At 43.9% G+C, this 25297-nt stretch overlaps 1 protein-coding gene across 2 annotated transcripts in view; it reads right to left on the bottom strand.

The window, feature by feature from the left end:
- Window positions 1-25297, bottom strand: part of EPHA4 (EPH receptor A4) — a 97243-nt gene that overhangs the window by 22858 nt on the left and 49088 nt on the right. Inside the window, exons 5-8 of one of the 2 annotated variants that reach the window (XM_035334681.1) lie at window positions 23066-23404; window positions 3332-3456; window positions 2019-2178; window positions 874-985 (exon numbers count right to left, since the gene is read on the bottom strand). In XM_035334681.1, the coding sequence (XP_035190572.1) occupies window positions 874-985; window positions 2019-2178; window positions 3332-3456; window positions 23066-23404 (736 nt within the window). Of the gene's footprint in view, window positions 1-873; window positions 986-2018; window positions 2179-3331; window positions 3457-14408; window positions 15544-23065; window positions 23405-25297 lie in introns of those variants that run through there. The other variant, XM_035334682.1, reaches the window with a different exon arrangement.

Here is a 25297-nt window from a genome sequence, read left to right as displayed (position 1 = left end):
TAGTGACTTAACTGCTCTTTAAGACAATTTAAAGTGAGAGAGTAAATCAAGAAAATTTGTGTGCATTTATGGCAGATGCCATTAAACTGATCAACAGAGATTGACAAAATTTGCATCCCTCAGATCCCACGCTTCAGACGCAGTAACGATATGTCCAATTTTAGCTCTGAATTACACTGAGGCAAAATCATGCTGATCTTTTTAAATGAGACTGAACATAAACTTGAAGACAAACACTCACACTGTGTTTCTGCTATGCTGTCCTCCCATTTGCAGGATTGCTCCTGATGCACTGGTTGAATGTGGGAACGAACAAGCACTTGGTAGAAGATTACGGTTCTGCTCTGATCAAATAACCATCAACCCGTTCTGCTGTGTTACTGCGTATGATGCTGAATGACTGCAGCTTCTGCTTTACAGTCATTTCCACACGCAGTGGAAGGACTAACCCAAAGACTAATGCAGACTCATACAGACTAAGACAAAATCACAAGCACAGCAGTCTAATAGCTTAGTTCATAACAGTGTGGTTGTTTATTCCCTGTGTATCAGGAGTCAGTCCAAGAAAATCTACTGTACCCCCATTAAACTTAACTTCAAATTACACTAACCACAAATCTCTAGCTGGCTTGATTCTCAGTGCCAGTTATTGGAACCAGCTTTGCATTTCAAGGGCAAATAGAGCTGGAACTATTGCCATTACATCACATGCTGCTGTGGTACTAATGTTGAGAAGATCAAAGCTACATGGGAGAAGGCTTGTAATGCAAATGCACTGTTTATGATGCTAATCAAAGAATTTAGCTTTGTTTGGAGGAGACAAAAAGCTCCCTCATGAAAGAGAGAAGGGGGGAGAGAAGCTTAAGTTCTTACCTCCTGCTGATGACAAAGGCTGCAATGAGAATGACCACAAGAACAACACTGCCAGCCACTGAAACAAGCAGCACTGTGGGATTGGTACCATCGCCAATGATGGGGGAAGGAACTGGAAACAGAAAAGAGAGCATTAGCGTCAGACACCCTCAAAATATCAACCTGGGCAGCACTCAATGAGGCTTTCTGGCTTGTGAAGGTAGTTTAGAGTAGGGCTCAAATCTACTTTCAGGCCTTTATTATATAGTCATTTCACACAATTTTCCAAGAGGGCCCTAATTAGCTGAAGACGTGATGTTTGATAATGATTTGGGGAACTTCAGTTCACTGGGAAAAAGGACTCCCTCTCCTTCTCCCCTTCAGTGTTGCTCAGAGGGTATAATGGCTATTTCTTTCACCTTCCTAATTGCTCCCCACTCTTCTTTCCTCTTTCATTTTCTCTCAGTGGGGCCAGATGATCACTCCCCAGCTGACACAAAGAGTAAGTCATTTTAAAATGTCTTCCGTCTTCCTGCTGGATTGATTATTTTCAGCTGTCAACATCCTGAAGGATGTTGCCACTGACTGGCATGACCTTATGTCACAGACTTTTATGTCCAAAATAAAACAGGCTTGGTCACATCACCTTCCTACCACCGAAAAGCAAACATTTCGGGGGGCAAATTTGCATGTTACCCTGAACAAAGGGAAAAGCTGTACTAACAACATAGTTCAAACATTCTGTCTTCATGTGACTATGTAAGGGAAAGTGCAAATATCTGAGCTGCTGTAGGACACCTAAGCGATCTATGTCAACAGCTTGCAAAGGAGTCCCCTGCAAATGACATGCTCCGAAAAACATGTGCACACATTAAACAAAACAGGCACATGTATCTCTGAAGCATCAGTGGCTTCCAAGTATTTATAAGCTGTATGTCTCCTTAGGCCATTCTGAAGTATTTTCATTGTTAGTGTCTAGAATATAACATAGGTGTCTAAGGTCAGATTTATCACACCTCTAATAGTCATGCAGCCGTGGAGGAACTTTTTCCCAGAATAGATACACCACAGTCCAATTAACCAACGGGAGAGTCCCAACACACAGCTCAGTTAGATTTTCACTCCTCACTCAAAGAAAAGAAAGATACCAGCGGGCATGTTACTACCTGTGTTAGTTGTGAACTCAAACGGTCCGCTGAAGTCTCCGTATCCTGCTGCTGTCCTGGCCCGCACATGAAACACATATGAAGTCAGGGGGTTCAAACCTTTGATGTCAGTATTCCTGGAGGCTGTCTTCACAATGCGATAGCTGCGCTCGTTTTGGTCCTAACAAGCAAAGAACACTGTAGTAGTGATCAAGTAAAAATGCCTCACTGCACCATGAACCATGGAATCCCACTTCCTTGCCAAAACTGTTATGATGAAAGAAGATGAGTAATAACGATGGAATTCTCAAAATACATCCCGAGGGCTTCTGCCGTCTGCCTTGCTCAATACCCCTAGCGCTGAGTGCTGCATGGAGCTCTGAGCAAGCCAAATAAGGGTGGTGAGACAGGTATGATGCTCATATATCACTGATTACTTAAGAAATCACACAATGAAATCCTTTGGAAAATAGCCAAGCCTTCAAATATGATCCTCCTGATGAACAAACATTTTACTCATACGTGCTGGCACTCTTTTTCTTCCTACCAGCCAGAAGCTGTATCAAAAAAAATGATAATGTATTTCAAAAAAAGAAAATGTTCAGAAAATGTCTTCCACAAATCCAACCTTTAATTTTTTTCTATTTTTGGCTGGAAAATGCATCAGAAAATGCATTAATCCAGTTTCCCTGAAAAATTGGTTGCCTTCTTCTGTATGTGTTAGGGAAGCAAATACACAATTATCTTTATTTACATGGGAGAGAGTGCAAGCAAGACCAAATAATTGTCCATTTCGGCAGAGGACCTTCAAAGAAAGTAGCTTTCTTCATAGTTCCATAGTTGAGAAGTTATTTGTAGGAATAACATCTCTGTGTAACATGGAAAGGATGAAGAATGTCATTTTCTTTCCTTATTCTCTATTAAAAGCCATCCAGCCCACACCATCACTCTAAGCAGAAGCTATTGGCAAACAGATCTGATTACCGTATCATATACTTCATTATTATACTTCTGTCTATGATGTAAAGCTAATGTCTCACTTCTGCCCAGCATTATTGATTCTCATTATAAATATGCTCGCTACAAAAGCTCAGTTCCTAAGTAAGAAAAAAACAGCAGAATAAATTCCTACCATACAGCTGGAACAGCCTATAAGTCTTACTATTTCAAGCAACCATTCAAGTGCATGAAATCCTTAATTGGATATTATTAAACTGAATCTATTCAGTTTCAAATGATGGAATCCTATCTGGAAATAAACCGAAATGGAATGAAGTAAAAAACTCTTCCCAAATTCAAACAAAGCTCCTCACTTGTCCATTTTTGAACAGTACCTTTTCATAGTATTTGACTTCGTACTCCAGAATGACTCCATTTGGCCTGTCGGGTTCCAGCCAGGCCAAGGCAACGCTGTGCCTCGTTATCTCTTTAGCCTGGATCAATGCAATCGGGGATGGAGCTGCCAGAAAAAAAAAAAAAAAAAAAAAAAAAAAAAAAAGAGATTTAGTTTTTGTAAGACTTTTTTTCTTCAGCACAACATACGCACTTTCAGAAATTGTGGGGGGGTTAGAAGCATTAAGGGTTTTTCTTGTTTTCTGTAACAAATTTGCATTTAATTTCTCTCTACTAAAGGTTGTTCTTAGATGCTGGGCCATACTGGACAGGTAGGATTTGGAGTAACACTGCAGTTTCCTGAACGCCATGATGTTCATAATGTGTAGTTGTATAAACCTTCACAACAGGCTAAGACAGTAAAGGATTCTGCTTTGTTTGTTGTTGTATTTTTTTTAAAACCTTTGTTAGACACAGCACCCAGACCTGTCCCTATGTTTTGGTCCATAATGATTCTCTTCTTCCATGTCCTAAAATTAACTGGTGTTACTTCATTAGCTGTTCACTCTACAGGAACTACAAAATTCCTGACAGACCAATCTGGTTTTCTCTAAAGCTGAGAAAACTTTGCCACTGAATTAAGTAAGACCAGAATAAAGCTGAATACACATGAACTGGGACCCTCCCATGAAAACCAGGAAACTTGTATTTCAGGAGTCTGAGCCAATCTGTGCTTCCTAACTTGCCCTGCTGACAGCCGCCCATGTCTGTGAGCAGTGCCTGGAGAATGAGGAAGCTCAGCGCCCAAGGGCCAGATCCTGCCTTTGATTGCTCCTTCCCAGCCAGGAGGTACCAGAGGCTGGCCCATGGTGCACAGAACCGGCGTAAGCGGACCCTGTCCCATGTGGCGCTGTACAGGTGTGAGGAGCGGAAAAAGCAGGACTGCACTGCCGTGGGTAAGGGCTGCCGGGTTTGGGGAAAAACTCGACCCAGCAACAAGCTACTCGCAAAGATCCTTTAAACTGTATCTGCGTGCAGTAATAAGGGCTGCCATGCAGAAGATAATGGGAAGCATCTCATTGTGCGCCCTACTCAATAGAGCCCCTGCTAATGCTGAAGTTCAGGTTTTTGCCTGGCTGGAGGACAATGCGTTCTCCCTTTGACTGTGATAGCAGCAGATTCATGGCAGTGCAGGAGGAACGGGGTTTCTGAAGATTTATGAACCCGGCTGCCCCTTTCTTGCTGTTGTGTTGCTGTGTGGTCACGTCTCTAGCCAGCTGTTATCAAGCCCTTTTGATGCTGACAATAGCTGGAATAAATGGTGGAGTCTCCAGGGATAAAAAGGGACATTCATGAATTTTTTAATCTTATCTAACAAAGCTGTCCTGTATAACCAGAGATTAGAGGTCTTCCTAAATTGAATATATTTCTTCTTTTATCCCCTGAAGCTGTAGACACGTTGCTCTTTTTTGCCTCCTTCCCTTTCTTTTTGTTGCCTTTTTCTACCCTTAACTTTGGGATGACGATTCATGAAAGCATTAAAGAGAGAAAAAAGTATCCTTGAAACATATCCTTGAAAACTACCAAGAAAGACAAATAAATGAAACAGTCACAATAAATGAAAGGAAAATTGAATGTTGAAAGCCTCAAACCTACTTGACCATATCGGACAGTTCTGATGGAAGTGAAAATAACCAGTAGATGCCACGAAGTCACAAAAGGGTGTCTCCTCTTGATGTGAAACCATCAGGGAGCTGCTTCCTGATTTACTATCTGACAGTTTGGCATCTCTGTTAGAAATGCCTCCAGAACCTCTCTCTTTTTCCCTGTTTGTCTCTCACACGCAAAGGCAAATACTGGATGACAGAGGAGACTATAAACACAGCCAACGGGGAGGATCCAGGTGTGCTCCATCAAGTTGTATCTGCGGCATGACTGAAAACCTGCTTAATAACCTCACCATTCCTCAGCAGAGAATAGGGCTTTTTTTCCCTTTGCAGTAAGAATGCCACACAGATAATAAATTACAGATCAGATTTGTTACCCTAAAACATACATGACGTTACTGATAAACCAACCAGAGAGAAATCTGCTTAGTTAATCCATGCCTCATGCCAGGCAGACAGGCAATTCATTTTACTGAGAATCTTTCGCTTATGCTGGTCTGACCTCAAGAATTGCAGAGAGAAAGTTCACTTTCCTTCCTTCATCCTCTTTTTAACCTCCTCAGTTTCCCATTTCATTTCTTCAGGCATTTATATTGGAATTTACTGAGTCCTTCAACGTTGGGCTGCTAAGTGCTGTATGGAAACACATTTCTCCTCTGCTGTAAAATGGCTATTTGCAGCTGCAGAGTATGCATTACCTTCCAGCCCTGGTGGAGGATGCTCGGTTTTATAGAGTTCCAAAAGCGCCTTCTCAGGTCTCTCAAAAATGGACAGCTGATCTCAGGCACTACTCCATACTGGAATAAACGACCTGCTCCTTGCCTCCAGGACAGGAAAGGGCTTGTACATCAATTCCTTTGTTAATTCTTACTATTAGAGTTGTAAGAACAGCCCTAGTTTTACCCCTCCTGCCAAATACTAACCATGATGCAACTTTGTGCTACTTAACTTCAAAATATTCTTTTGCCTCTTACTGTGCGGATGACCATTTCCTTCTGGTTCTTTTGTTGCTGTTTTGGCTGTATATCCTGCCGCTCCACACACGTTACACAAATCCCCACAGTGCTGAAGTCCAAGTACAGGACAAAGTACCAAAAGGACATGAAGCAGTCTGGGAGCTCTTTAGCATTTCTGCAACACAAACCTAGAGGGGTCTACGCAACAGGATGATTATCCACACCTCTGTGGGCCTGGAGGAACTGGACCGTCAGCCACAGGGAGTACTACAGTTATCCCACTGCACAGATAAAATCCTCCTTAACCACCTCTGGTATCTGCAGATAGCCCCGCAACTCATGTTTGCTTGTGTGTTTTCCAAGATCTACCAGGTGAGCAGTAAAAATTACTGCTGAAGGGCTGGGAGAACATCAGGTCTGGGTCTCCTTGGTCATCCGGCAGGAAAAGGGTGAAGAAGCCAGGCGGGAGAGTGCTGGCCAGACAGGGCATCACCGTGCCAGCTCTCACAGCAACCCAGCCGGCAGGGACAGCCTCCCAGGTGAGCCTGCGCAGTATTTACGTTCTTTTTTTCTCCTGCCTTTTGCCTTCATATTGCCTCAGAGATGATGTGAAGATAAACATGTAGCAGATTGTAAAATGACTCTTTGATCACGAGCAGAATAAAAGGCAGAAACGTCTCTCACACCCGCGTGGGCTAGCTGTTTGTTATGCACACGCGTTCCTGCAGAAAACATACTGAGCAGGGCTTGGCCCAAGCAGTGTGCACAGCTGAGTACCCACAAGTTCTTCTGCCCCACGCGCACAGGGAGCATGTACCAAGTCCCACCAGAACAGCCCATTTCACAGGTGAGAACGACGAGGCCTCCTGGTGTTTAAAAAGTGGTCCCCTTGAACAAAAGCACTGAGTGTAACTTTCCTTAGTTCAAAGCTCAGCAGTTCCTCTCCCTCAAAAAACTTCACTCCCTACTGATGTGAATGTTGCAATTTTCTTTTATCTACTTCCTCAATAACCTACCATTAAACACCTACTAGTAGTTTTATTACTGCAGTTCTGAGCTTGTGGCGTATAGAGAGAGAAGGAGCACAGATGTACTACAAAAACTTCACCCAAATGCCATAAAGCCATATCCCAAGGCTAATAAGTGCTGAATTATAACAGTTTTGAGGCACTTTAAAGGATGGCAGAGGCAGAGTGTCAGTTTTTCATTACTGGTTCAAATTAAGGAGGAGGGGAGAAGAAAAAAAAAAAAAATCAGGAAATAAATAGATGCAATAAAGTCTCTGGCATGTAGGCATCCATGAGTGGAAACAGCCCTTTATCAAACTAGGGAACGTCAGTACTCGGCTACGGAAGATACACAATGCCCAGTGTTTTAGTGAAGATGCCTTCTTAACCACAGCAGGGTTTACTTTCCACTCCCCATGATTTGAATTTAAATGGATCATGTTTACTCAAGGGGTCTTTCACTGATTGAAAAATATACCCCCAGTTTGTACATTATCTCAGCTAAATTCAAATAACATATTTAAATTTAATTACTTGAAGCTTAGGGGTTTTCATGCTTTTCTTTTTTCCCTCAATTGCACACAACAACACTTATTTGTTCTTATCAATGGCTATGCGCTTTGTCAAGCATCAAAATTAAATGCTTGAAAGCACTAATGATGTTACTGTGATTAAGGGTTTTTACCTTCCAGGGTAGATACTAAAAGCTTGCTCCATTATTAATTACTTAAAAAAAAAAAAAAAGGAAAGAAAGAAAAAAGATTTCTGGGAATCTAACACCGAAAAAAAGTCCTTTTGGAAATCCAAACAAGAAAATAAAAGATTCTATTAACTGGAACAAAACACATTTAAGGAACCTGGCACATTTCAAGTTTTCTCTTTAAATATTTACCTTGTAATATTGTCGTTTTTTTACATGGCATTTTGTAAATTATATTATCAAATAATCTCACAGCAGGAAAAGGATATACAACACAGGGAATCAAATATGCTTTTAATAATTTCTAAAGGCAACATTCTCCAGGCCAGATCCTGATAACTTTGTTCACGTAAGAGAGCAACCTACTCCAGTAACTGCTGTGCTGACTTCAAGCGAAGGGCGAAGCATCCAGCCCCACGCAGCCACTCGTACCAGACTCTCAGTCTCCGGGCCATACACCCACACCTTTCTTTTGTCCAGGCAGAATCGAACTGCTCAAGGACCCCTGTTTTGGGGTACCACCACCCCTAGCTCCAAGCACTCCCTGCAATCCACTTTGCAAACGAAGGGGAATGCATTTTGCCATGCCCAGATTTCCGAGCACATGCACGGCACATGTATAACCCGTACACGAGCAAGAGGACAAGCACACGGAAGGTTTTTGCATTTGTGAACCTATCTGCACACAGAGCTTAGATGTGGACGCACATCTGAGGAACGGAGCTGGAACCTGGCGTTGCTGTTCCTCGCCGCCAGGCCGACAGCTACGGCTTTCTCCCAGGGGCCGGCACGAGCCTGCAGACTGGCCGTGCACTTCAACAATTAACCGTGCACACACTTCAATTTTGTTCATTAATCTTTGCGAATAAGAGCAGCAAACATTTCTCCTAGCGATAACTGGACCGGGACAGGACTTGGACAAGGACGCAGAAGCCTCAACCGAGCCCCTGGAAGGCTCCCAAGACATTCCCCAGCCCGCTGTCTTCCCACCGTCTGCCTCTCCCTCCCCAAGGAGGGACAACTGGCGAGGAACACCTCCCAGCTTGGAAATGGAGATGTGCCAAGACTCAGGCCGGCGTTTTCAAGCTTTAGCATTTAAAGCGCAGACTTTAAGTCTACACCACTGGAGAAAAACGCCTAAGGTTATTCACCCGCATTTGAAAGTCCTGGCAACACAACGTGAAGCGGTGCGACAGCTGAGCGCAGTCTGCTTCTCTCAGTCCTTCCAGTCAGTCATAACACTTCTGCAACTCAGCTTTCTTTCCTTGTCGCTAGAAATTTCACTGCTCAGGAAAAAATCCAGCTCAGCCATGGAATACTCTCCCACGACATCGTCATCCCCAGACAAACAGCACACATCATCCTTTCTTTCCAGGCCCACGACCCAGAGCCGATGAGCTCTAAGAGAAACAAGTGACAAGCTCTCAAATCCAGGGACCAGCCCTCATCAGTTATGTTAATAATCATGTGTTCATAAAGGAAGGGGCTTGAAAATGAGATTTTAAAGACTGTTAACACTGCATTATTATGTTTTAAACATTTCCTCTGTTTTAAAGTTTTCATTTCTTGCCTCTCCCAAAAGAACCTGCACTGCGTATCTTGCCAAACCACAAGAGCTGGCTCTGACTTGCACCAAATCAAAAGCTCGCAGAAAAAAACAGGCTTTTAGCAGCAACAAATAGTAGTGGTTGAGGATTATTAGAGTACTTTATATTTACCATCCTACTCCAGCTTTAGCTCTTGAAGACATGCAGCAACTGCTGAGGATTCACAAAGAGCATGGGCATCTTCTGGGCTGTACACGTCAGTTTTAGCACGGACTGCTTCAGCGTACCCAAACTGCCCTCATCTAGACCGAAGCCAATCCAGGAGCTGAGGTCTGACCACAGCTCCCCATGGCTCACATCAGGAACTGCAGTCAGACAAAGGTGACAAAGATTTTGCCCACCCAGGAGATGGCTCCCCCTGGCTGTCCATTTCGGGGGACCAGCTCTTGACACCGATATATTGCTCTCAGGTACTGGCCCTCCAATTCTGAAGGCCGCATCGTGATGTCTGCTAACGCAATGCAGGTCTGGGGTAACGCCAGAGATCTGAATCTGCAACCCACAATCCCAAAGATTGCCTTAAAGCAGAAGAATCTACATAACATTTAGCAAGAGATCCCTATTGCAGCTCAAGCATGGGGTCTGTTTAGTCTGAGAACTGCTTGTTTTCTTTCTGCTAGCTTGCTAAGAAATCCTGTTGGCATGTTCTGACAAGGATAACTTAATAGTTGCCAACAGAAACATGGCATAATACTGTGTGTGTATTTCCTGTATGTATGAATGCCAGTTTAAAACAAACAGGAAAACAAGGCTTTCAGTTGGAAGGCAATTTATAAAAATCTGTCTGAACATTACAATCACAAATCAGCATAGAAACATTTCTAAATGCTTAAACCAGAATGATTAACACAAGGAGGGTGAACGTACTTAGTGCTGGAAATTGCTGTAAGAAATCCTACTGCTGTAAGCAATTTGTTACGATTTGGAGTTAGTCAGCAGCTCTCTGACCTGAGCAGGTTGAGAGCCGCTGGTCACAAAGCAGGTCACGCTGCCATTAGCCTTCCCTCCAGCTGAGGTTAGAACCTGACCCAGCATAAACAGAAATAAATCCTTTAGCCTAGAGAAGCTAACAGTGATGCTCCGCCGCCGTACGCTGGATTGAGAGCCGCAGGCAGAAGGGGCCACACAGTCCGGTCAGAGCGTGCTGGAGCTCTCAGAGCCCTCCTTTAGGCAGGGTCCCACAACCCAAATTTGGGTTGAAAACTTCTGGGAAGCACACAGTGTAATCACCCTGCTACTTCCCAGAGGCTGATCCCGCAAGCACCTCCAGAAGCCTCTGGCGGGGCCACAGCGTGCATCGCCCCAGGGTGCAGCGGCACTGGGGGAAGCAGAAGGAGGACTGGAGCCCATAACCTCCCGTTAAGAAAACAGATCATGCTGCTGGAAGCAGGGCATTCCCCAGGCTCTCCAAGTAAGCAGTCCGGAGCAGTCTGACCCACTTACCACCATCCCCACAGGGCAACTCCACCTCACCCACGCCAGGCTGCTGTTTCTCCCCGGAACCAGCCCGTCCTTCACCTCTGCAGTGCTGCACAGGAGGGGACTGCTGAGCTGCCTTTGCGGAACAACCACAAGGAAACCAGTGCGACCCTCGAGGATGCACCAGGTGCCCCGAATGATGCCCGTGTCCCCAGCCCTTCCTCGAGCCAGGCGAGCACGCAGCTACTCCTCCTCGCCGTCCTCCCGCAGGAGGTGGGACACGTCCGCATGAGCTCCGTGAGTTAGCTGACGGGGGGTACCGCTGTTCTTACAGGGCCAGTGAAGTGTCTTACGGCTTCTGTGCCCTGCAGACCACTTCTTGCGTGCAGCTGTTCAACCACTTACAATAATGCATCAACAATCAATGAAACAATACTGGAAACATTGACTCTGCTCCATTACTATCCCAAAGGGACAACCCTTTGTCTCACATCGCAAAGGACAGCTCTCTTCTGATGCTTCGTGCCTGCATCTCTTAAGAGAAAGACTCACGGCTGCCCCTCGGCCCTTTCTTATCCCAAGCCACCCGAGCACGCAGTTACCTCGACAGTTATGGCATGAAGCGTAACCCACCGAGGGGCAGATGGGGGATTTGGTACCAAAGGCAACACATCTCCTTCGTTCTCACACAGTTCCTTTTTATTTACTCGAAACATGGATGTCTAGATATACACCTGTTAAGTAACTTCCCCGTCACTGACTCACAGCATTAAGAATATGGGATTTTGTAAGAACTGCTCAAAAGCCTCTTTGAAATCCAGACAAATGAAAGCTTCTGTCCCTACTCACTCACATGCTTTGGAAACACTGAAGTATCTTCTAAACAAAATAAATAAATGCTATGACTCATTTTCCCAAAGCAGCATTTGCTATTTTAATAAATAGATTTGGCCATGTTGTCTCATCCTGGCTTCTGCAGCACTTCAGCAATAGCAGAGAGTCAGACTTCGCCGTTTGGGCTTCTCAGATAGATCACCCAACATCAGAAATGCCAAGAATCTTGGATGAAGAACAGATAATAAAATCAGAAGCATTTTCCTCCCACGGTGATACACCTTAGTGGCAGGCTCTAGTGGCAACTGCAGGCTGGGTCTCCAACGTGCCCTCCTGAGCCTGTGGCACCTGAAAGAACCAAAACCTGGGGCTCACCTGACAATAAAAACCCAAATTCCCATTTTAACACTAAATAAGTAATAAATTGTTTTGAAGTCGCCAAAGATAAGGAACTTCACTTTAAGGTCCGTCACGCAGAAGGAGCTGGTGCAGAAGCACCAAGCGTTGATGCATTAACCCTTCAGCTGGATGACCTGTACGTTTTAGTTACATTTGACATTCCGAGAGTTCACGGGAACTCCAGTAAAGGACCTTCAGTACAAAAGTTAGATGGATTCAACACGATACGATCTGTCCCTGGGCTGTTGACTCTCAAGACTGAATCAAGGTTTAGGTTTTCTGTGCTCACATCGGTAGCACTTTGTGCAGGACACTGCTCTGACATAACTCGGAGACCCACAGCTCTTCTACATACAGCAACAAACCCTTCTGTGCCACCAAATACCCTCTCTTCTTGAGCGGGAAAAAGAACATACTTTGTGCTTTGGGAAAAGCATCAGAATTAGAGAGCAGCACACCGAGTTCTCCTGGGCATTCCCAACCACAGCTCTTCTCACAGGTCCTCTCATCAAAAGTGAATTAAGCTCATTTTCCTTCATCTGCAACGGGCAGATTTCTCCAGGAAATTAAAAATCCTAAACAGAGCTGCTGAGAGAGAGAACTGTATTCTGCAAACAGTGCGGCTGGAAAAGCAAAGCTACCTGAAGTTTGTTGTGCAGTTTAAAAAAAAATAATGTGATGAGGGACAAACTGGGGAAGAGCCTTAAGCTTCCTGAAACACACGAGCCTTGAAATTAAAATCTTAGCTCATGATGTCAGTAACTGATTACATCATAGGTGGCACATAATTAAACTTCCATAGGGGTTTCATTATTTTGGGTTTATGCCGGATACTGAAAACTAGTGCATTATTCATTTAAAACTTGTGTCAATTGGAAAAACCCCAAATGGAGTAAGCAATTAAATATTAAAAGAGGCTGCCTCAGCGGAAAATAGTCAGAAAGACGGCTGGTAAAACTTCCTGCGCAATGCAAGTGCCATTACAAAGTCTGAACGGTTTCGATCCTGAAAAAAGGGAATAAAGAAATGATCAACCTCAGGAGGTTATGAAGATTTGGGGTTGTACAAAGAGATCTGCCACGCTTATTTCCTAGAGGGGTGCTGAGTACGCCAGGCAAATAAAAGCCTGTGAAAACACTAATCTCAGATTAACTCAGCCATCACATAGATAGCTCTGTATTCCCAGCTGGGACTTTCCCTTTTAGTGCCACAGCCGTGGTACAATGGGAGGAGGACCCCGAGAGCCTTCCCCAGCTCCTGGAGAGAAGAGCCCTGGGGCACTGCTGCAGCAGGCGGGGCTCCGGAGGGTACTTACAGCCGAGAGGTGGCCAGGATGGGGACTGCAATGAAAAGTACAATCTTCACCCAAAATTTTCAATTCAGAAATGATTTTTTCTTCTGACAGCATGCAAAGCACTTTTCAGTGTTATGTGTGCCCTCCCTGTAAGGCTCATCCTTTTGCTTTCAGGTCTGTTTTGTCATCTGCAGGTTCACAAATTTGATTATCTTCTTACTCAATCCAGATGAAGCCAAGCTGATAACCTCCGTTAAGGATCATTCTGACTCTAACTCCTGTGCTGCAGAGCCCCTCTTGCCAGTGATGTTTGCAGCTCCGTGCACAAAAATACTCTCCGGTTAAAGACAAATTGTGCGTTTGCAAGCAGAGCTAATGAAGCCTCCCTCCAAGCCCAGACCACTCCTTTCAAAACCAGCACGTGCATGATCACAGCTTTAACTTTCAGCATCAGCAGCTGTGAAGGTAAGAGGCTGAAATGCTCTTGGAAACACACTGCCGGGTCTGCATGTCCTGCCTGAGGTACGACGGAGAGCCCGCAGATCTCTGCAGCTCCCCAGGACTGCGCTTGGCCACCTTGCCCCCGAGCTCCAAAACCGCGGGACCGAACACGCAGCCACTCACATGCTGCACTCACCTTCTGCCTCATTTATGTACACGCACGGGATCCTGACAAACGAGAGGGAAGGATGCAGCCATTCCATCTGCATTCCCTTTTATGCTAAGAAAGATAAATGGAGGCTGATTCAGAGGACAGATTTAAAGAACGCACTATGTTATCTAGACAAGTGCAATCTTCCCAGGGAGCTGTTGTAGTGGTTGTCTCGAGATCATGCCTTTATTTGTTAGCTAAAATAAATGGACACCGCACAAAATTCAATTCATAGAGGAGGTATCCTTTCCAGCCCACTATTCCTTCCTATTTTACCTAGCCAAAACTGTCTCGTCCTATTATTTATTGACGTGACCATTTCATAGCATATAGAAAATTAAAAATAATAAAAAGCTAATTAAAAACTTCAGTGCTTTCCTTTCAGTCCTCAGAAATCTTCAGAACTGAAAGACATTTATATCCACAGCACATTACAATTTAAGGGTTTTTCTCTCTGTAATAATCCATGGATACTTTCAATGGATTTTAACGTAGGCAAAACCAAAGAGATTTTCTTGCCCAGTAAAAGTATTTAATAAAAAATCAGAATCAGTCAATCTTCTTTTTAAGACTAGGTGATAGAATTCGATAGCAGTGATAAAAACCCTAATAAATTCTAGACGAACAGTTCAGAGAGCTGAGAAAGAACTTATAATTTCCTTTTAAATTCATAAGGGACTTTTCTATTAGGGATGGTTTAAGATGTAAATGACCAAGGGGATAAAAACACAGATGCTGTAGCTTCCTATGCCTCTGTAGACTGTATTAAAAAATCTAAAACCACGTAACTTTTGTTATTAGCAGTTCACAAATTACAGCTTCCATAGACCCTGAACCTGTTTTTCGAGTGCGCTGTAAGACTGCTGGGATCCCGGTTCCTGAATTTAGTAATGAGGGCAGATTACGTTAATCTAAGGAGACGCCATGAAATCCTTCCAGTAGCTGCAGATAGAGCCTATACATTTGCCTGCTTTGTTTGGGAGGGGAAGCCCAGTGGAGCCTTGCCATAATAATAAAGTGCTCCCTGCATGCCAGTTCACACGTGGGGCTAAATCTGAAGTGACATTTCTCGATGAAAGGAGCAGTATTCACTCGTGTGCTCAGCATTTTGATGGCCGCCAAAACCTGGCAAACGTGATTACAGAGATCCAGCAGACATGCCACAGCTCTATTTAGTCCTCACGGCTCAACGCAACGCCATGCAAAAAAAATAAATAAAAAATCACAGGCTGCCTTGGGATGGCATTCTGGGAATAGGGCTTCATGCATATGGATGGGCCTGACACACTTTTTGCAACTCCTTGTCCAAGGACGGAATATCTGGACCGACCGAGGCTGCTGTACCACCCTTGCCAGGCCAGCTCAGCATCCTGCCCTTCCAGCCGTGCGCCAGGGCAGAAACTTGGGCGCTCGGGGACTAGCTGTGTTTATTTGTGCTACTCTGCGTGGCATTTTAATTAGTAACTGTGCGGACTTAAAACCTTTGAATGGCCGCACAGGGACAGTTGTGCAGCCCAGCTTTTGTATTTCCACTCTCTCAAAAAAAATCCTGTTTGAGGACATCAGCAGGGGGTTAATGGAAGCTTTGATAAAGTTCTCCAAAGCCTTTTCTTGTTGCTCAACTACAGACTGGACTCTGCTGTCTTTCTGGCTGCTTTCCAACTAATTTATTTAGTCAGCAGCAAAAAGAACTAGAAAAGTTAGAAGCCCAGCTGAACATTTGGTAGCCACAAATACTCCCAGGCAAAGCCTCCTTCTGTATGAAAGCATTTCCTTGCAAACTGCGTAAGAGGAGCGCTCAGGCTGCGTGGCAAACTGGGAGAATGCAAAATGTCAGCGTGCTGCCGGTGGAAGGAAATGAGCAGTTAAATAATCCACGGCAAATGAAAGCTCCAGGACCGTGCCTTGATCTCTGTCAGGTTAGTAACTACTCATCTGTACCTACAGAACTGAGACCAGAATTTGATCAGATTTGATGCCTCTTAAAAGTTAATTTCTGTAATTACAAGCATGTTCAGTGCTAACCAGTCCTGAAATTAAACACCTTTTTCCTGAGGTAACAAGCCCTATTTTCCACAGCAAATCATGAGATCCTTTTAAAAATGTGACCAAACTTTTATTTAAATGCTGCAATTACTTCTTGGCACTATCTGACACGCAACTTGTCTAAGCTGCTCACTGAACCCTGAAGCTGGTTATTTACTAAGGATCTTTAGAAAGCACTTTTTTTTTTTTTCCTTCCGAGCAAGACTTGTATTCCCCACCTTGAATACAAATTCATGGAAATGGGTGGTGCAGGTAGCTTTGCCAGCAAGCAGGCAGTTGTTATTTTAATTATTATTTCTTTGTGGAAAGCTGCAGTTACCTTAAAATAATAATGTAATCCCTCCCAACAATAGTTTTCCCGGTTTTGTTTTGAAGACAGCAGCACGTATACTTACAGCTAGGCATTTATTACAGGCCATCAGCTAAAGCCTGCCCAAGAACACGGAGTCGTTAATAAGAAACTCCCACTTGCATCTGCCCGCTTGGAGAAGCTCCTTACTCAGAAACATTATCTTACACACGTACTTAAACGTGCAGGAGAAATCTGAAATGGTCAACACTTGACATCCCCGCGACGCTAAGAAATCTGACACTAAACACTGAAAACTTCCAACTTGGAAGAATGCCCGGCCCTTCGCTTCCACGCCATTCCCAAATTTCCTGTGCTGGGATCACTTATCTTCCTTGTGGATCTCCCACCACGTTTCTATTTGAAAGGTCTGTGGTTTCCCAAAAGACATTCTTTGGTTTGCTTCAGAAGCCCTTGCGGTAACTCCCTTCGAGGTAAATCTGCAGAGGGCAGGCACAGCTCAGCTCCCTCGGACACGGCCGCTCGTCCTCCTGCGCCACCGGCACCTCGCCTCGCTGGCTATGGCAGGTGAAGCCCCACAGCAGCTGACAGCTCGTCCCAGCCCTTCTGCTGGAAAAACAGGGCAGGGGTTGCTAATTATGTCTAGCAGATCAGCGCAAAGCCTTAGAAAGCACACTGGTTTAGATTCAAAATGAGAAAGTTGCATACAATTAGCCCGGAATTCGGCAAGATGCTGCAACAAATCACCCGGAGTGTCACGCTCACGTATCACCCCTTTTTTAAGGCTGCTTACGCGTTTTGAATCTCTTTCCCTATTGAATAGATGCTTGACACAGCTCCGTTCGAGGAGCAGGAGATTGCTGATCCATCATCCTCAGCACAAACACCTTTAAAGCAAAATAAAAACACCCCTTTGCAACTCCCTTTTTCCATTAGCCTGGCATTTTGCAGGCAAAAAAAAACACAGCAGCCAGAAGTATCGAACACATCCAGAGCTCTGGGCATCTGGCACATACGCCGTTGTTTGCCAAGAGATTATTTTAAATCAGGCTTTGGGGGAACGGAGGGAGCCAGGGCGCTGCGAGTGTTTACTCACCCCCAGACAGCAGCACTAGGAGCCCCCCCGGGTTGTGTGCCCGGGGAAAGGCCTCCTGGAACAGGCTGTTTGTATCCTTTGGCTGCAGGGAACAAGGAACTGGAAAGGGTGGGACCGTGCTGGTAGCAAGTCCTTTGAGGAAAATTAAATCAACCCCGGGACCAGCTATCGCCGTGCCCCGCAGCGGGGGCCCTCGCCCACCCTTGGCAGCGCCCAGGATTTCTTAGGGAAAAAGGAAAACCTTTGCAAGGGCTGAGCGTAAAACTGCAGGACTCTGTACAATTAGAGAGCTTGCTATTTCTGAAAGCAAAATTACTTTCTTGGACCACCTCCCTGTGGTAAGATTCTCAAGATGCACATAGGTATCAATAGCTCGGCACTGCTTTGTCTCTGTCCCCCACCGTAAAAAAAAAACAAAACAAAAAATGTGATATTTCCTCTCAGGGTAAAGAAATTCTTTGCTGCTATTTCTACTGAAACCAGGACTGTACTCAAAGAACACGATGGAGTTTAGAGAATCAGGTGGACAGATTGATCTTCAGACTACCTTCTAATTCCTCTTTTCTAGCAGTAGTTTTAATAGTATTCATGCAGTCACATAAAGAAAATTCTGCAATTGAAATCTAATTAACAATGGCTTTTGATGTTCTGCTATATAGCAGTTCTTTATAGATAAGCTATAAATATCTAGGAAAGTAACACATTCACCAAAAAAAACACCAAAAGCCTGAGGTTTACTGGCTTTGGCATGTTTTGCTTTTGATCTGCCTGAGCAACTATTACTTTGTCGATATATGCAGTGTGCCCTGACCAAGGGCAATGTACGGCCATGAATTTTTACTGACTGCAAATTCAGTTCTGCACGGGCTAAACCACGCTGGCAGCATGTAAGACCTTACATGCATTTTCCGTGCCGTTCGGCACAACACGTGAGGAATGCTAATCAACATTTGAAAGGGAACGTGGGCTTTCAAAGAAGACCCACCGAAACACAAAATGGGAATATATTCCCCTACCAACGAGGCCAGTGGAACTTGCGGGTCATCTGAAAGCAAGCAGCTCCCACTTCTTTCCCCCTCATTTCTAACTTAAAACATGATGGGCATCTAGGGGGTTTCGGATTTGTTGCTTTTACCAGTGGAATTACGAACGTCCACAAACAAGCAAGCCTCAAGGCCGAATAAACCCGAGCAGCAGCTAACATCTTCTTCCCCTGCACTGCATGTCCGCATGTCGGGTTCACCGCAGCTCGGTCATCGCAAGTGCCGCCTGTCCCAGAAGAATACAGGATTCACGTGGGTCTTCTCAGCGGGGCTCGGGTCCTGGTGGCTCCGTGACCCATTTTAGCTCCTGCCTGGAAGTGGCTGCCGAACCACCGCAGGGCTCTGAGAGACGGTGAGGGACCAGGGGAGCATACAAAAGAGGGGGAAGGACTGCGGCACAGCCAGCCGCGCCGCTCTGCCGCGGAGATGAAGCAGCTCTGAGACAGGCGAACAGACAGTTAGACAGGCAAGGTGTGGGGGACTGGAGACAAAGGAGCGGGGAGGGAAGCGAGAAGAGAAAGAGGAAAAAATGGGACGGGGAGCCTGAGATATTCATAAGAAAGATCCCTTCTTGAACCTGAGCACAGGCAGCGTAAACATTGCTAGCTTTATGCAGGGGGAGAAAGAGGAAGTTTATTTATCTTCTTTTTTCCATCCTAATTGGCACATCCTTCCTCTACCTAGCTGAGACGGTCTACTTAAAGACGCACCGAGCCCAAGGTACCTAACAAGGCAACAAATCACCAGGCAGCCTGTTTATTCAGAAACATCAAGCGTTTAACTCCTGCACAAAAGGAGCAAGAAGGAAGCCCATCCTTCCCAAAACACAAACAACAAGAAGGGAGGAAAGAAAGCAGCAGAATTAGTTTGGATTTTAAATCTTATTTAGAGCTTGTGTAGGTTTCCCCGCACCATTGCTCCCCTGCCTTACGAACTCAAGCACCCGTACAAAAACGTGGTCCTTGCTGTGCAGCACCCTCGGACACGCACACAGCTCACTTGACAGCGAACCTGGCTGGACACCTAAGAAGTCAGGCTGTAGTCTTTATTAAAATAAAAAGTGTGCTGTGACTCTTCAGGGAAAAAAAAAAAAAAAAAAAAAAAAAGCTTCCTGCTTGCTGTGAACAAGGTCTCTTTATTGAGAGATTTACTTTTAATTTTGAACAGCTTCGCAGCATTATCCTTAGGGGGGGGCGGGGGGGAGGGGGAAGAGCCTGGAGATTTTTGAACTGTTCAGTCAGCTGCCTGGCAGGGATTCTCACTGAAACCAGCCTCTTCGCAGCACCATATGAGAACTGCTGGTTTGCATCTCTTCCACAAGTTGTTTCACATTTTTAAGGGATGGGCAAAGTGCTGATTTCATTTGAGCAAAAAGAGCCAGCCACAAAAGCCACCACTGCTAATAGGGACCCTCAGCATCAGGATTTCCCAGTACTCACTGTGATGATGAGGTGCTGGCTGCAAGTTTCCACAGCTCAGGGCTTCATCCTTTGCTTTTTTAGTTTTGTTTTAATCTTATATGGGAAAAGAGCGGCAGCTCCCATCTCAAAAAAATCAAAGAATTATTATACTAAACATGCATAATAGCGAGCTGAATTCACCATTCCAAATTCTTAAAATGTCACAACACTGAAGTGTTTCACTAAGAGATAGAAATTTTTACTTGGTTCAAAGCCTGAAATTTAGATTCTCTCTTTATATATATATATAAAACAGGACCTTTTCAACGGAAGCAGGAAAAATACTTTTTCAAATGCTTTTTGATCCCACTTTGAATGGCAAAAGCTTATTTTCATTTAAACATTTTTCTACAGAATTGGAAACTGAAAAGAGTTTCTAAACAAAGGTGGAAAGTAAACAGCCTCATTTCATTATCTCCAGGAGTAAAGTGGCAAAAGCAAACAAAAACACACCTGTGCCTTTCAACTGCACCTTTTATGGCACTGCAACACATTTCTTCAATTTCGTGCTGAATACACCAGTAACTGATTTCTCATTGTTTTCTGTCTGCCTCCAAACGCATGCCTTCCTTAGGGGCTGGCACCAACGCAAGCAAACATACAAATGATAGGATTTTGGATTCCAACATTAAAAACTGTGTTCTAAAATTTCCATATATTTTCTTCAGATGACATGGTTGCATATTTGGGAGGTCAGCTTGAGACTGTACGGAAGACGAAGCATTTTTTAGTCCCGATCATCCCTATTGATTTTATCTCTAGAATGTACCTTTTGCAAGCAATTCCCTGGGAAACATCAAAAACACTGCTCACATCACTAAAGAACCATGCTAACAACATTTCATTTATAGCAAATGTTGGAAAGCACAACCATAGATAGCAAAAACATTCGAGCAGTTTATAGATTTTCAGTGTTGGTAGACTTGCTTTTATTAGCAAAAGAGGGAAAGAATTTTATTAAAGGAGGAGTTTGACTGTAATCTTTCTTAAATTAAAAATTGCTGCAGTGAAACCATGGTAGCTTTACATTAGTACGAGAAAGGTGCAAGATCGAAATCATACCTATGGCAGTGCTCTGTCATGACATGATTTCTTTATAATGAAATATAGTGAAAGAAAATGAGTGGCACTGGAATTTTACTGCACCCCAGACACACATTTACCATGATTAAACAGATCGGTACTTGTAAAACCCAAGGGTCCAACTTTATAAACCTATACTCAAGCCAAGTAGCTTCACGGAAATCAATAGGATTATTTGCATGTATAAGGACTATTTATCTTAGTTGAGATCTATACATCTAGATCACACATTTCTAGTTCGATCTTCTGTGCAGCAGAATACACAAAGATGTATGAAGAACAGGAGAACACCAGCACCTTGGAGTTAATTTCCATGTGTACCGGTACAGCTCTCTCCAGACCTCTGAAGCATTTGATAGACTGGGCATGTTTCATAATTGGAAATGCTGGCAAAAATACAAATTTCCTGATGTGAAGAACTGCTACTCATGGATAATAAACAAAATCAATTCTTATTTGCATATTCAATCAGATTTCGGTTTACATATTAAAGCGTAAGATGGTAGAATTTTCACACGGTAGATGGATCTCACTCACTTATTCATGCATATATGCATCCACTAATCCCTACACATGCCAAAATCAGTCAGAAATACTCTCTTTGCTAGGCATTCGTAGCATAAAAACACTATCCCTGCTGCTGTTCTCAACCTTCTCTTTTCATATAGCATATGACAGCATTCTCCCGGAGCTTTCTCCTACATCTCTGTAATAGTTCCTGTTCTCTATTAGTTGTCTTTTCACCAGGCAAAATAATAGTTTGGATTTTTGAATTGTAATTTAAAAGGGATACTGTATCACTGTAGTGTCATCCGTATGCGTAAAGAACGAAAACTAACAAAAAAAAGGACCAGATTTTCAAAGGAGCTTCAGCGTGGACTTGACAATTTTACTTTCAGCTGTGACTGCAAAATTAAACACACCTCTCACGGTTAATATTGAAGTGCAGTGGACTAGAGCTAGGAATTGCAAGTTTTGATTATGCATACCTATTTTTCACATGCTTCTACTAGGAAACAGAGCTCAGAATATTTATGTAGTCCAGTACTCTCAGAACATACAATATTCATATTGTCCCATACAGCAGAACTCCACAGATAAAAGATAACCCCACAAGCTACGCTTCAAGGTGCTGAATACCTGCAATGTTTATGGGACTTGAAGGCAATCAGTGTTGCAAGTGATTAGATAACAGGTTTGACAGTCTTGTAGCCAGTCTGACAGTCTGGGTATCTAATTTGCATATAGAAGAGTGTCATATTCAAATGTACATAATTTTGTGCATAATTAAAAATTGAACTGGAACCCTGTGCTTGAAATCCTAGCTATCTGCAAACAGTAAAAGTTTTCATTTAATTAAAGAAAAAAAAAGGCAGGATCAACAGAACTAAACCCCATTCTGCTGCAGCCTTTGCTAGGCTAGGTCAAACACAGGGAACTGAAAAAAATGGAAGCATTTAGGGTATCTGAAATAATCAGGTATAAAGAGAAATAGTGTTTCACTCTCCCAGATGAGAGAAATGTAAAAATCAGGCAGCATGAAGATGAAAGCTCATATGGGATTTCTCAAGTAACGCCAGGTCTGATCAACTGAAATGTTGTTAGCAGCAGGTTAAGGAGGTATTTATTTAACAACAGGACAGAATCTAATTGACTTTGCAGGGAGAAGAGCGCTAGCATGCAAGCGAGAGCCGACTCATTCTTCTTTCTGAATCGTACACAGTGCTGTTTGGAGGCAGAAGCATAATGCTGTGCTCCCCAGCCGCGTATTTGTCCCTCTGCAAACTCCACTGGCACGTCCACGTCCATGTGCAGTGTCTCCCTGACAAAGGGCAGAGCTGCTGACTGTCTCTGGCTCTGTCCCCTCCACGTCGCCCACGGCAGCTGTGCTGTTCTGCTTCTGCAGAATGCCTCCCAGTGTCCTCACAGTGAGGTGCAGCGCAGCTCTGCAACCAGCTATGCTAGTCAAACCCTCCTCAGTTTTTCTAGCTCTACAGAATTTAAACTATCCTTTTAAATAACACAGAAAATAAGGGTTTGACCCAGTTATGCATCCTTGTGTTCATTTGCTCGTGCTAAATTTAATGGAAACCACAGCTTTCCAAAAAAAAAAAAAAAAAAAGGCAAAAGAGACAGGAATAAAATTTGTATTTAGGTTCCTACCTGCTTGGTTAGTTGTCACAGTGACTGACACAGCTTGGTCCTGGCTGGGATTGTGCTTGGACACTCCATTCACCGCCCAGACTTCAAAGGTGTAGTTTGTGTGTGCCAGGAGGTCAGTAATGGAGACCTTGGTGGTTTTCAAACCGTTCTGCTGGGGGCTGAAGTGCACACCACTGCCACACGACCGGCAACGGCTGAGGTCACCCGCACCGCACCTCTTGCACACCACGTTGTAGGAGATGTCTTCCCGACCACCTTTGTTCTGCGGGGGGCTCCACTCCAAGTTCACCGATGTCTCATTGACGTTGGAAATCAGGTTCTGGGGAGCAGACGGGGGACCTAGAAAGAAAATGTCCACATTATTAGTAACTGGAAAGACTGTGTCTTTCCCAATGAGGTCAATGACAGCAGAGACTATGCAGAATTTTACTTCTGTGTTCTTCATGAAGATGAAAAATTAACTAGTGAGTCAAACTCTAATCTCTTGATGAAGTAACAGTATTTTCCAGCTCTAAATTCACCTGAAAGCCCAGTACTGCAATCAAATAAAAACTGTATCATTCACTTTCACTATTTATACTCCTTATGAAATCTTAAATACGTATTTGGTCTACTTTACATTCATTTTTCAAGATCTCTCAAGTAAAGCATTAAATGGTCAAAACTCCTGCTTTATTTGAAATTTTCAGGGTTCTCCATTACATACAGGCATATACCCACTTAAACTCTTGATCTCCCAGTATTTTTCTTTTCTTAACAATAGAAGTGCAATATTTTCCAGACAAACTGATGTCAGATCACCTTCAGCAAATACTGAAGCCAATCAAGCAAAGAGCTGGACATGGCGCTTTGAGAAGATCCAACCTGTGGGATGCAGGAGAAAGACTTGGGCAGAAAGAGAAAGAACTACAGCTTTAAAGGAGGGAGGAGGCTGCAACAGGGCAGTGCTAGAGAACATTAAAGAATGGAGGAGAAAACACAGTGAAAGAAGAGCTGAAATAAAACGAGAATGAAAAGGAGACTATACAGAAAGCTCAGAAATAAGGCTGCATCAGAGATACAGCCTTAGAGAGATCAGCTCTTGCACCACAGAGACAGGAGACTGAGGCCTGTGCCGTGCCAGCATGCTGCCCAGCAGCTGCCAGTTGGCTCCAGCATGGGGACTGGGGGATCGGGGGGAGAGGGGCAAAGGCAGGAATCCAGCAAGGCTCCCTCCACACCAGACAGGGCTACACTGGGCGCAGGGCAAGGGCAGCAGCCCCTCGCTGCCTGTCAGGAACCTGCTGTCACGTTCATGGTCAGCTCTGCCTGGCCAGGCACACTGCCTCCAGCGCTGCCCTGCCCGCTCCACAGCCAAAGCACAGGCAGAAACCTTATTTACATGCTTCAGTCCCCGCAGGCGCCAAACCAATATGCACATCAAAAATGCAGAAGAGCTAATCCTGTGATCCTTAATCTAATTTTAATACAGTTGAGGTGAGACACTTTTTCTATCCTTAAATTTAACAGGAATGATTCATAGCAACCTCATGAAATAAATGAAGGATTTTATACAACACAAAGAGCTTCACTGATCATCAAAACACAGCCACCTCTGGGGCCAAACCAGAATGCAGTGAAAATGGCAGTCCTTAGTAATCATGCATGGCTAGAGCTTTAAATACAGATGTTATTACTGGCAAAATACTAGAAATGATTTTGTAGGAAGTCACAAATTTAATTTTTATTCAAGACACAGGAGAGCTTATGAAAGCTTCTTAAATTTCCCAAAATATATTTTGATGGTTGGAATTGAAAAGCATTGAACTAGATCTGCAGGCAGAAAGGAAGGAAAGATAAAGTTCTTATGAGTTTCATTCCAGGTTTTTCGTTCTTGTTATTTGTTGAATGTTGTGAAATTGAAAAACAATTCAGTCAACACCAATAGTTTCATTAAGCGTATAAATAAATTAATCTTAATCTCTTGTATGCCAAAGGTACAAAAGCACCCATCAGGCTAAACTGGGAACAGAATAAATTGTGGTGAAATTCTGCTGACACCATAAAGTGACTCAAGTATAGCAGCAAAGAGTTTAAGCCATCTAAAGGTGACTGTGGTGAAGATGAATTTTGGCTGCCTGGATTCATCAGGGCCTTGACAAGGAAGGCTGAGATCTGAGCACACTGCAGAGGTGGAGGTTTTGAGGGCTGCATCATGTCCTGGGGTCTGTGCTTGAAGCTGCCAGGACGTAA

This window comes from Oxyura jamaicensis, chromosome 9 (genome assembly GCF_011077185.1).
Source record: "Oxyura jamaicensis isolate SHBP4307 breed ruddy duck chromosome 9, BPBGC_Ojam_1.0, whole genome shotgun sequence".
In the NCBI taxonomy this organism is placed as follows: domain Eukaryota; kingdom Metazoa; phylum Chordata; class Aves; order Anseriformes; family Anatidae; genus Oxyura; species Oxyura jamaicensis.
The sequence above is the reverse complement of the archived record's forward strand: the minus strand, read 5'-3'. Positions and strand labels throughout refer to the sequence as shown.